The sequence below is a fragment of the Marmota marmota genome, unplaced genomic scaffold, assembly GCF_001458135.2.
Source record: "Marmota marmota marmota unplaced genomic scaffold, marMar, whole genome shotgun sequence".
Lineage (NCBI taxonomy): Eukaryota > Metazoa > Chordata > Mammalia > Rodentia > Sciuridae > Marmota > Marmota marmota.
This window is the reverse complement of record NW_026000108.1, coordinates 12,750,136-12,762,567: the sequence shown is the minus strand read 5'-3', so window position 1 is coordinate 12,762,567 and position 12,432 is coordinate 12,750,136. Positions and strand designations below refer to the sequence as shown.

Below are 12,432 nucleotides of genomic sequence, written 5' to 3'. Positions count from 1 at the left end.
TTTAAGGACAGTGGGAGCTAGATTTCTCATTGGCTGAGATGGAATTTGGAAATATGAAAGCAGAAAAAACTAGAATGCTCTCTGAAGGGTTGGAAATGAGGTATTGGTTTGAACACAACACACACACACACACACACACACACACACACACAGAACTGTAGAAATAAACGTGTGTATATACCTATACAAATGTATATACCCACCCTATGTTGTTGCTGAGAAGGGTGAAGGAGAAGTGAATATAATGTCATTCTTAATTCCATGAATTTAGTGGTGGTTTTCAAAAGAGAACACCTTTGTAAGGAAATACTAATTAAAGAATTTAAGAGTGATGGACATCACGTAGGCCATGTGATTGGAAAAACAAAATTTTTACTACACATAAAACATTTTTTGTAAGATAGTTAAATATAAAACACAAATATGTAAAAGCAGTGTCATGAGTTTGTATGTTTTCTTGAATTAATCATTTTCAATCCTTAAAATTACATGGTATGTGATGCATAAATTATTCTACAATTTTTAGCACTAAAAATTCCCATTTGAAATAATGATAGCTAATATTTATTGTTTAACATGTGTCTGACGCTGTACTGTTTTTGGTATGCATTACCACCCTTAATTTTTACATATGAAATAGTGCAGTTTTTAATCTTCATTTTATATATGAGAAAACAGAGACTTAGTGGTTTGCCCAATACTTTCTGTCTTGTTAAGTATGAAGGTAGAATTTACATTTGTCTAAAATTTTTTATTTTTTATTTATCCCCCAATGACCTTTGTCTAAATTCAATATGGCTTAGAAAGTCTGACATAATTTGCCCCCTCTTGATACCATAGCTTTTTGTTTGTCATTCTACCTTGAGGGCCACCATCATACAGCTGTACAGTAGCACAGTAATGGTAGTATAATAATAATAGCAGTTAACATTTATTGACCATCTATTAATGCTTGCGCCCAGTATGTGTTTCACACACATTTGATTCTTTGGTTTTCATAATAATCTTGAGTATTGCTGTCTTAGAATATTATAATTAATCTTGTAGGTAGTAGAGATTCGTTGAAGAGTTTTAAACAAAGTTAATATAGTCTTGTTTTCCAAATGATAAAAGTTGACTAAAACAATGATTCTGATATCCATTGTAGGAGCTTTAGTAATCAGAGATATTCTAGTGCACTTTGAATTTTCTGCAGTGCTGGGAATGGTTCATCAAAAATTAATCTTTAAGGTAGCAAACTTATTATTTAGAATTATAAAACTTTGTTTCAATTTAGTAATTACAGAAGGCCTCTGAATATTTTACACAATAATATAATGTATATCCAAGTAACTTCAATCTTAAAAGAATAAAATATGACAGATGGAATTGAAATTCCCATCTTTCATTTGCCAGTCCTGTCCCCTTACCTCCATTCTGCAGGTAAATAGATTTCTTTTACTATTAGTCTAATATAAAGCATTCATATTCTATTTCCTATAAGTTAATTCAATGTGAAGAATTAGATACATATTATTTATTAGGTATCTTCCATAAAAGATACACATAGAGTTTTCTCTTTAAGTGTTTAGCAAATCTAAGTTCTTAAAGCATATTATTAATTCCAGATTTTTGTCTTCGTTTCTATATAAGGCTAGATTTTTTTTTTGACTACTAGATTTGCATAGAATGAGACATAGCAGTGCTGATAACGTCCTGTTTTGACATTTTGTGATGGCTAATTCTTTGTTGTAAGGGATCGTTTTAGCCATTTAGCACCATCAATGAATGGCTTTGCCCACAAGATGCCACCCAGTACTTCCATGTATGTACTCATTTTGGGGATAGGGAGACTTCAAGACCTTGAAATAAAAACACCTTTATTAATAGAGTTCCTGTAGTCCCTTAGTCATAGCAGAAAATATAGCTGATGTATGTTTACAGAAAGAAGAGACTGAACAGAATAGTAAGGCACCACTGAGGAGAGGGAATGGTTACGCTGAAATTAAAGAACTAGGAAAAGCACTAAACTAAGCAAGAAAGGGTATAAATAAATAAATGGTTATGAGTTTCAGAAAGCTACTTGATGTGAGAAAGGTAATTATTAATAACAGGCAGTTTTTAACTTAAAAATAGGGCTGCATTCTGAAAGTTATTTTGAGAACTAATGTCTTAGGTCCTAGAGTGAAATTTTTCCATCAAACATTTTCAACAAATATTTGGGTACCTACATGGGCCAGGCACTGAGACTGGAATAGCAAGCAAAATGATGTGTTCCCGCCTCCTTGTAGCTTACAGAATTTTGTGACATTTTTTCAGATAAAAATATCAAATAAGGAGTTATGTGATTTTTTATTTTAATGACTCTCCTCCCCCTAGTTCGAGTTGAGGGCAGAATACTTGTCTCTTCTTACTCACTGATATATTACCACTATCTAGAACACTTGATACACATGCAAATACTTGTTTTATAATTGATAAACTGAGGAGAAATATTTAAAAATTACATATAACTCATTAGAATTATGATTAGTGCTCTAAAGGGAATAATATAAGTTGTTATATATAATATAAAGCATGTAACAAGGGATCTAGTCTGGTTTAAAGCTAGATTAAATTAGATGAAAGTATAAATTGGGTTATTTATACCCCCCCAAAAAATATTTCTTTTATTTTTAATTTTATTTTTTATAGTTGTTGATGGACAGCATGCCTTTATTTTATTTGATTTTTATTTTTATGTGGTACTGAGGAGAAAACCCAGTGCCTCACATGTGCCACTGAGCTACAACCACAGCCTGGAGCAGTATTTCTTAGAAAATATTTTAACAATGAGTGGTAGTTATTCAGATGTGTTTTAGAGGTGGGGATGAGGGTTGGAATATATGGTGGTCGAAGGACAATATGTGAATGTCTAAGGTGAGATGCAAGGTGACTTTTCTTAGGTTCCAGTATTGGCAGTGGTTGGGGGTGGTATGTTATGAATGGGATATTAATTTTCTGGTGTATAGAAATACAGAATATTTATAGAACAGTATGATGACATCAACTAAAACAGAATTTTTAAAAATATTTTGTTTTTAGTTGGACACAGTACCTTTATTTTATTTTAATGTGGTGCTGAGGATTGAACCCAGCGTCCCACACTTGCTAGGCGAGTGCTCTACCGCTGAGCCACAACCTCAGCCCCATAAAACAGAAATTTTTAAATGATCATTTTAAATTTGATACTTGAAGAAAACTTATTTTCATTAACTTAATTGGAAAATGAGTATATTCCATAGACATATGCCTGTGTTTCTGCCTCTGGGTATATTTATTTAATTCATGCTCACATATCTAACCAAACATGAACTAATTTTTTTTGTGTGCTACTCAAATAAAAGCAAAACACGAAAACATCTCATAGATTTTTTTTCTCAGTATTTATCCACCCTTATTTCTCAAGCCAGAAATCTTTAGTACTCTCATTCCTGCCTCAAAATAATGAAGCTGTGTTACTAAGTTATTTCCATTATTTGTATTAATATATCTCAAAGCCATATCTTTGCTGTTAGGTAAACTTGTAGCACATAAATTTGTGTTCTTGTCTTTTCTCTGATGTGTTTCGGCAAGCATTCTATCTATTCTTTTATTTTTATTCTTTTCCTATTTCAGTCTGTTTTCCACTTGCTGCTTGAGTGATCTTTTCTGAGTGCAAAAATAATCCTGTTTCTTGTCTACTTAAAGGGCTTCCATGTCTCATTCCAGCTCTCAGGATAAAAATGATTACTTGGCACTGGGTGCTTTGCCCTTCGGGATCGTATTTGCACATGTCTCCAGCCTTTTATATTGTCCTTCTTTCAGATCACATTCTTTACTTCTGCCTTTTTAAAAAATTTCTGGACATTGCTGTTTAGGATTTAAATTAATTAAAACTAAATAAAAATTCAGTTCCTCACCTATTGTATAGCACAAATTTGGATCTTTTTTTGTCATTACAGAACGTTCTCTTGCATAGTGTTGTTCTTGAGCATATCAAGTTCTCTTGTTTTCATATACGCTGCTGTCCTTTTCTAATGTGTAATGTGTCTTTCAGATTCTTAAATTGATTTCTCAGTACTGACTGAAGAAGTAATTGTGGCTGTAAGAAAAGACTTGAGTCATTTCACTTATTATGTAGGTCAGAATTTTCAGATTTGTTACTTGAATGATAATAATTGCATACATTTAATCAGATTTTAAAACAGACTTAACCAGCAATCTAGGAGTGTGTGTAAAAGTAAATAGTAAGTTTACAGGTAGAAAAGATTTAAATGGGGAAGGTCTTCAACTTTTTGTCCAGGGTACACCTTATACTACAGGAATGGTACAAAAGACACATTTCCCTCTGGCCTATTTATAATAGATTTAATTACTGTATTTTTCAGACCCAGAGATCTGGCTGCCTTTTCTAAAGAGAGTTTTGCCTTATTTTGCTCTTTTAAATAATGACTTTGGCTTTGATTTGGTTTGAAGTTTGTTAATCCATCCAGCAATATGAGGCTATCATGGAAAAGATTTGGATAAAAAAATTAGAATGCTACTTTATGGGTTATGGAAATAATTTATTTCCTAGTATATTTTTTTCAGTTATTCAGATTTGGAATGGATGATTTTCAATAACCAAGTTTTCTGAACTCAGTTGAGTTTAGCAACACTTGGGGTTGGAAAGGCTTAGAGACTTAAATTGATGATATGAGTAAGTAAAATGGATATTTAAGGAAGAATGAATATTAATGAGGAATAGCTTAATGAGGTGCTTTCGTAAAAGACACAATTTGAATTAGGCAAAAGAAGAGTGGGAGAAGAATAAGTAGAAGCCAATAAAGGCAAACTAATAAAGAATGAGCAAAAATATTAGAAATGGAGAGAGGATAAGAATGCCTGGATAAGGTAGAAGATTAACTAGTGGTGAGAGAGGTTATGCTAGGTAAATTAGGGCTAATCTAAATAAATTATTAATCTTTCATTAAAAAATGGCATTTCTTCTTACCGTCTTCTAATTTACACAAGTGTACACACACATCTATATGTATATGTAGTTTCACCTACCAGGAACGGGATTAGAATTACGATATGAACTCTTCTATAAAATGTCATGTTCATGTGAACATATTACATTTACTCTCAAGAAGCTTTTTTTTTTTAGGATTGTTTTTCTATGTACACTCAGTATTGTGCTTTTGTTTGTGGGATTTTTAGTATTCTGTGAGCATTCTGAAAGTCAGTTTGTCAGCTGGGTGGAGCATGTGCTCAGAATGTTGGAAGCCTTGTGTTTAATCCCCAGGAACCTCCCCCCCCCCAAAAAAAAGTGAAAGACTGCTACATATGCTATAAGCCTATAACTATTTTTTGCTTTAGATAGTAGATTTTTCTTTTAGAGCAGTTAAAAACAGGGGAAAGTCTTATTTTTACCTTCATTGTAATCATTTTTCAGAATCTTAATTTCCTTGTACAGATCCTAATGTTTGTGTGTTAATATATTTTTTGTGCTTGAAGAATTTACTTTAGTATTTTTTGTAGTGCAGATCTGTTGATAATGAATTCTCACAGTTTTTGTCTGTCTGAAATGTCTTCATTCTGCTTGCATTTTTGAAAGATAAATTTTGTTGGGCATAAAATGTTGGGTCAGATTTATTTTGACACTTTAATGATGTCACTCCATTGTCTTTGGCTTGCATAGTTTGGGATGTGAGATATGCTGTAGTTCTTACTTTTGTCCTCTTTTTCCTCTTGTTGCTTTCAAGATTTTTTTTTTTTTAAGTATTTTGCTCAGTGTTTTCTGAGATTCTTGGATCTGTGATTTGAAATTTTTCATTTTTTTTTACTATCTTTTCAATATTTTGTTCAGTTCTTTTTCTCTTTTCCTTTTGGAATTCTAGTTATATTTATAGTAGACAATTTGATATTTTCTCATAGTTCTTTAGACACCCCTGCCCCCTTAACTCTGTAGTGTTTCAGTTTGGATACATTTTGTTGACCTACTTTAACATTCACTGGTTCTTTCCTTGCCTACTGAAGAACCTTTGGAAGATATTCTTCATCCCTTTTACTGTGTTTTTGTGTGTAGAAGTTTCATTTGACTTTCTCATAGTTTCTGTGTTGACGTTCCCTATTTATATATATGCATGTTGCTCACTTTTCCTCATAAGTCTTTATCAAACTAATCATAGTTATTTATTTTAAAGTCCTTTGCTGATATGTCATCTGTGTTATGTCTGAGTAAGGTTTGTGTAGATCTTTAGTTTCTTGGTAGTGAGTTTTTAAAAAATTTTCTATTTTGAACAATTGTCAGATATAGTATGTAGAACAGGAGGCACTGAGGTGAATAGCTTTTATGTCTGGAAATCATGTATTTTATGCTTCTAGGCTGTTAGAGTATCAAGGACCAAGTCTATCTAGTCAGGAGTTTAACTGCCTTTGGATTTTGTTTCTTTAGTTACCTTTATCAGCTTCAAATGCCTCTGATGTTAACTATTCCTTTGATGTTACTTAGGGTGATAGTCGTTTTATTCAGGGTTTTTTCCCTCAGTGTTGTTGTTCCACTTTAATCTTTAGCCTTCCCTCTGCCCTGCACCTCTTAGAGGGTCTTGTCAAGCATTTGTCTTTTCACCACTGGTAAGTTGTTATTGCTTGTTACTCTTTAAGTAGTAAGCCTGTTAGTCAGGGCTGGGATAAGAATTTCTCATTCAGCCTCAATTTTAGGCAGTCTTTGTATTCTTGGGTCTTGGGAGTAGGGTTTTCTCAGAGATCTTGCCCTTTGTCATGCTGTAGAAGATATCCTTCTAAGTCCAGGACAGTTTACTGTTCTCCTTCAGAGAGAAAACTTTTTCACCTACTCCAGTCAAAATGGATGGTATTCACTTACGCTCTGGGAGTGTCATGGTCTGCTGCTATATAACAAGCAGCTTAAAAGTTTTTGCCTCTTAGTGATTACTCAGCATCCTAGGCTTTCTCCACAATGGCAGACTCTGTATTTGTAGGCCTGAGTCACTAAGGTCTATGTCACTGCATGTCCTGTCTCCTGCTATTATTTCACTTTCTTATCAGCGATTGGTGAGGTTCATGGTAAAGAGCTGAAGACTGGCTATCTGCAGTTCCCAGTGGTTCTATACTCTCATATATGAACAAATTCACACTTGTTCATTACCAATTTGTTTAAAATATTAGTTTAATACTTCTAACCCACTTCCATGATGGTGCTCTTTCCATACTCTTTCACTTCTTCTTTGGAGGCATTTGTCTTCTTCATACATTTTAAGTTAGTACCAACAGATTTAAGTTAGTAACTTTGTAAATTATTCAGCTTTTTCTTGTTGGGTTGAGAATGATTCTCTTTCCAGCTTTTTATACTCTAGGCGAAAGCTGGACCATATTTTTGGTGAATAGTCTACAAGAGTCTATTCAGTCTAAAGGATGGAGAAAGAAAATGTTAGAATGTATTGTGATGCTTATTTTTTTAAGCAAGAGTGACTATTCTAGTAATTTTTGAATGTACAACTTAAAACTAGTTATTTTTCGGAAGGTCACATCTCAAGTTATTCAGATGGAAGAGGATGCATTCATACATTCATTCTATGGTGGTTTGACTTGATACTGTACATTAATTTTTTTCATTCTCTTTAAAGATATTACAGCTTACCTGACTCAGTCAAGTGTATTATTATTATTTTTTTGCTGTGTCATGTAATTTTAAATAAAGTAAGGTGTAAGGTTCACAAAACAAACAAGTACCTTACAGAGATTCCTACAAAGAAACCACAGATTAAAGGTAATGTTAAGGGCTGGAGTTGTAGTTCAGTGGTAGAGTGCTTGCCTAGCATGTGAGAGGCACTGGGTTCAATCCTCAGCACCACATAAAAATAAATAAAATAAAGATATTGTGTTTATCTACAACTAAAAATATTTTTTAAAAAGGTAATGTTAAAATTTAAGCATAAGTGAGCAAGAAGAAAGTTTCAGAGTTGGTATATTTTTTCTATCCTAGTGTATTCTCTTTATTAGAATATTATGAGGTAATAGTAATGTAATTTTAATTATATTTGAAAAGAAATAGGACCAAAAAATTAAAACATAACAAAATGGGAATTAATAGGGAAATTTATAGCCATTATCATTAATAGTGAACTTTATTGAAAGTATCTATTATGATATGGTAGACAGACTTATAAGATAGTCTGCCCAGCCACTACCTAATATCCTACCCATTCCCACCATCTGACTGGTGATTAGGTTATTATAAGGCACAGTTGACTTGAGGGAGATTATTGGGTGGGCCTGACCTAATCAAGTACTTTAAAAGTAGAGAGTTTTCTCCTGCTGGTGGTAGAAGGGAAGTGAGATATTCAAACTTCTATATACAGTTGCTGACTTGAAAATGGGGAAGTTGTATATCAAGAAGTAAAGGTAATCTCTAGGAACTAAGGGTGGCCCTTGACTTATGTCAAGGAAATAGGGACTTCCTTTGTATTGATAAGAAATTAAATTCTGCTAACAACAGAATTCAGACAAGAGAGGGCGTGTTCAGGGTGGCATGGCCCTAGACCTAACAACAGAATTCAATGAATGAACAAGGAATCAGAATTTTTCCCATGCCTCCAGATGAGGATGCAGCCTGGTCAATATTCTAACTGTACCTTTATTTGTATTGTTCTAAGGCCCTAGGTTTGTGGTCTTTTGTTATGAAGCAATAAGTGAATAATACATATGTCTTGAGTGATCACCTAATGATTATTAAGAAGACTTAAACAATATAAATACGTTTAAAACTTTTAAATTTCATTTTTATTCCCTTTTTTGTTGTGTTTTAACATATAGATAGAGATAGTGAGGGTACATAGTCAAATATTTGCCAATAGAGGCTTTTTTTTTTTTTTTTTAAAGTTTAAAAGGCAACCTTTCTGTCTCAGTCTCCTGATTTGCTGGTACTATAGATGTATGCCACCACTCACATCTTAAAATTATTTTTTAGTGTTGCTATTAATTATACAGATTAGTAGGTTCCTGTAGAGATAGTGAAATATTTGTACATGCTTACCTTCCTTTTCACCCTCTCCCTGATCCCGTTTTTCTACCTAATGGTCTCCCTTCTATTTTCATGACATCTTTTTTCCCCCTCTAGCTTCTGTATGTGAGATAAAACATATTATACTTGTCTGTAGCTTATTTTGCTTAACATGCTCCATGTTCTTCAGTTCATGCACTTTCTTGTAAATTACATAGTATCAATATGTGGTGATCTTTGCCTCTTTGACTCTGGGCTTGAAGTCAGTTTTGTTGGATATGAGAATAGTTACTCCTTTTTGCTTTTGGTTTCCATTTACATGGAATGTCATTTTCCCGTCCTTTTGCTTTAAGTCTGTGAGTGTTTTTGCCAGCGAGATGCCTTTTTTGGAGACAACATACGCTTGAATCTCGTTTTTTAATCCAGTCTGCCGGTCTATGTCTTTCATTGAGATTAAAGGACTTTTACATTCAGGAATAACCCAAAGAGGTATGTTTTGTTTCCTATCATTTTATTTTAATGTTTGCTCATGATTCTCATTTGCTTATGTACTCTGCTAATGAGATTTTCTCTTTTCCTGAGCTGTCTTGGTTATTTTTATCATCTTCTCTGTGTAGGAGTCCCTTAAGTATCTTCTGCTTCTATCTTAGTGGTCGTGAATTCCATTAGATTATGGTTTTTGTTGGAAGGTATTTATTTCCCTTTTGGTTCAGATGGATCATTTTGCTGTATGTTGTCATGCAGGTTGGCAGTTGTTTTCTTTCAGGGCTTGAAATACATTATTCCTTGCCCTTCTTGCCTTTTAGAGTTTATACTAAGAAATCTGCTGTTATTCTGATTGGTTTGCCTTTATAAGTGACTTGGTATTTATCTCTTGCAGCTTTTAAAATTTTTTCTTGCCAGGTGCATATGTCTTGAGTGATCACCTAATGATCACCTCCTAGCTACTTGGGAGGCTGAGGTAGGAGGATAGCAAGTTTGAGGCCAGCCTGAGCAACATAGCAAGGCCCTGTCTTAAAATAAAAAGGACTAGGGATGTAGCTCTGTTGAAGAGCACCACAGGGTCCAATCCCCACAAAAAGATTTTTAAAAATAAGAATATGTAAGCAGATAAAAGTAAAATTTTTAGTTCTGAATTTTGGTATTTCACTTTCAGAGAGTAGTTCTTTTTGGTCATATCTATTTGGAGTTCTTAATGCCTCCAGTACCTGCCTGTCCAACTTATTTCAAGGATTAGGGAAAAATTCTGCAGTCATTTTATTGAATAAGGTTTCTGTTCCATTAATCTGTATCTCCACTTCTTCCCAGAGCTCTAATATATTATATTTTTTCTTTTTCTTTTTTTGTAAAAAACTTTGAGTTCTAATTCATCCACCATGTCTTTGACCTTAATATTCTTTCTTTTGTTTGATCTAGTGTATTGGCAACACTCTCCACTGAATTTTTCATTTTACATACAGATTTCTTTTTTAATTTTCAGTATTTGTTTGGTTCTTTTTCAGAATACTATCTCTTTATTGAAACACTCTTTCAAGCTTCATATCATCTTCCTTGGTTCATGCCTTAGTTCTCTTAACTTGTTGATCATTTTAACCACAACTTTAAAAAAATCTTTGTTTGATATTTCCTCCGCTTTGACATCTGTGGATTGGTTATTGGGAGTTACACATTTTTGGAGGTGTTTTATTCACTTTTATTCTTATGTTTCCTGTATTTCTGTATTGAGATTTGTGCATCTGTTGGGATAGATAGCTCTTTCACTGTTATGAGTCTTTTTAATGAGTTACTTTCTCTTTATGATGTTTCTCAGGTTGGGGCGTATCTCAGTGTCAAAGCACCCATTTAGGGGAAAAGGGTACCACTCATACATTGTTGGTGGGACTGCAAATTGGTACACTTCCCACTATGGAAAGCAGTATGGAGGTTTCTCAGAAAACATGGAATGGAACCACCATTTGACCCAGTTATCTTATTCCTCAGTATATACCCAAAGGACTTATAATCAGCATACTACAGTGATGTAGCCACATCAGGGTTCACAGCAGCTCAATTCACAATAGCTGAACTATGGAACCAAACTAGGTACCCTTTAACAGATGAATGGATAAAGAAAATGTGGTATGTATACACAATGGAATATTACTCAGCCATAAAGAAGAATGAAATTTATGGCATTTGCCGGTAAATGGACTATCATGCTAAGTGAAATAAGCCAATCCCCCAAAGCCAAAGGTTGAAGGTTCTTTCTGATATGTGGATGCTAACACACAGTAAGGTTGGGGGAGGGGGAGAATAGAAATTCCTTGGATTAGACAAAGGGAAATGAAGGGAAGGGAATGGGGTTGGGATCTGGAAAGCAGTAGAATGAATCAGACATAATTTTCCTATAAGTTCATGTATGAATACACAACCAGTGTAACTCCACCTTATGTGTAATTGCAAGAATGGGATCCTAGTTAGAATAAGTTATACCCCATGTATGTATAATATGGCAAAATACACATTACTGTCATATATACCTAAAAGAACAAACAAATTAAAAATCTTAAAAAACAAAAAAAGCACCCACTTTTAATGTGTTCCAAGTGCTCTGTTCAAGCCTTAGCAGCACTTTGAGAGGATAGAATAACCACCAATAACAGTGACAGTTCATCATGCAGAACTTACCGATTGATTTAATTCAGTCTTAGAGCACCTGCAATACACTGATATCTCTGGTCCACAATTTTTCATTCCACACAGAATTCCTTGACATCTGAAGTCTTGAAGTGTAATGTAATTGTTTCTTCTAATGTGCTTTTCATTTAATAAAATTGATTTGATCTCATTGAAATTTCTAGTCCTTGACACTGCCAAGCAACAACAACAACAAAAGGGCAGTCTGATTAAACTATTTTATAGCCTGTAGGACACCTTGCACCAGGTTGGATCTCACTCTAGATTTTACCCTCCTTCCACCCAACTTCTTTCTTCACTAACATGCAAGTTCTTTTCTTTCCCTGACAATAAGACAGCCAGATGGTAGAGGCAGGCCTTCGTTGTTGTTAGTAGTCCCTGGTTTTTTGATGTGAAAAGAGGACTCCTTAGGATTCGTCTGCTTGTTTCTTCTGTTCAGTTGTTTCTTTTGAAGGCAGAGAATTTTTCTCTTGTATTTCTGTCTTCTTCAATTTTGACTTACTGAATTATGGATCTCAGCCATAATGAGTTTGTCAGACTTGGTTGTGGAGGAAGTGGAGTCCGACGCTGGAATGAGAGAAATAACGCTGAAATAAAGCCATGCTCAGAAATTACTTAAGCGTATTTTTGCCTAGTTCAGTTTAATTAAACTACAGGGAAAAACACAATATGTTAAATCAATAAATTGCTGGTGGATACAAAAGGGAGGCTGAGGAAGGAGGATTACAAGTTTGAGGCCAGTCTTGGCAATT

At 34.0% G+C, this 12,432-nt stretch overlaps 1 protein-coding gene and 1 pseudogene across 7 annotated transcripts in view; one reads left to right on the top strand and one right to left on the bottom strand.

Moving 5' to 3' along the window:
* The first annotated feature begins 6,957 nt into the window (after nt 1-6,957).
* The window catches only part of Lcorl (ligand dependent nuclear receptor corepressor like), a 123,396-nt gene continuing 117,921 nt past the window's right edge, over nt 6,958-12,432 (top strand). For 2 of the 7 annotated variants that reach the window (XR_007341033.1, XM_048784256.1), the window contains exon 1: nt 6,997-9,493. Coding sequence is in view for 5 of the 7 variants with exons in the window: in XM_048784256.1 (XP_048640213.1) it covers nt 9,442-9,493 (52 nt within the window). In the remaining 2 variants the exon portion in view is untranslated. Of the gene's footprint in view, nt 9,494-12,432 lie in introns of all 7 variants that reach the window. The other 5 variants (XM_048784252.1, XM_048784250.1, XM_048784251.1 and 2 more) reach the window with 5 other exon arrangements.
* On the bottom strand, nt 12,088-12,257 carry LOC125610868 (annotated as a pseudogene).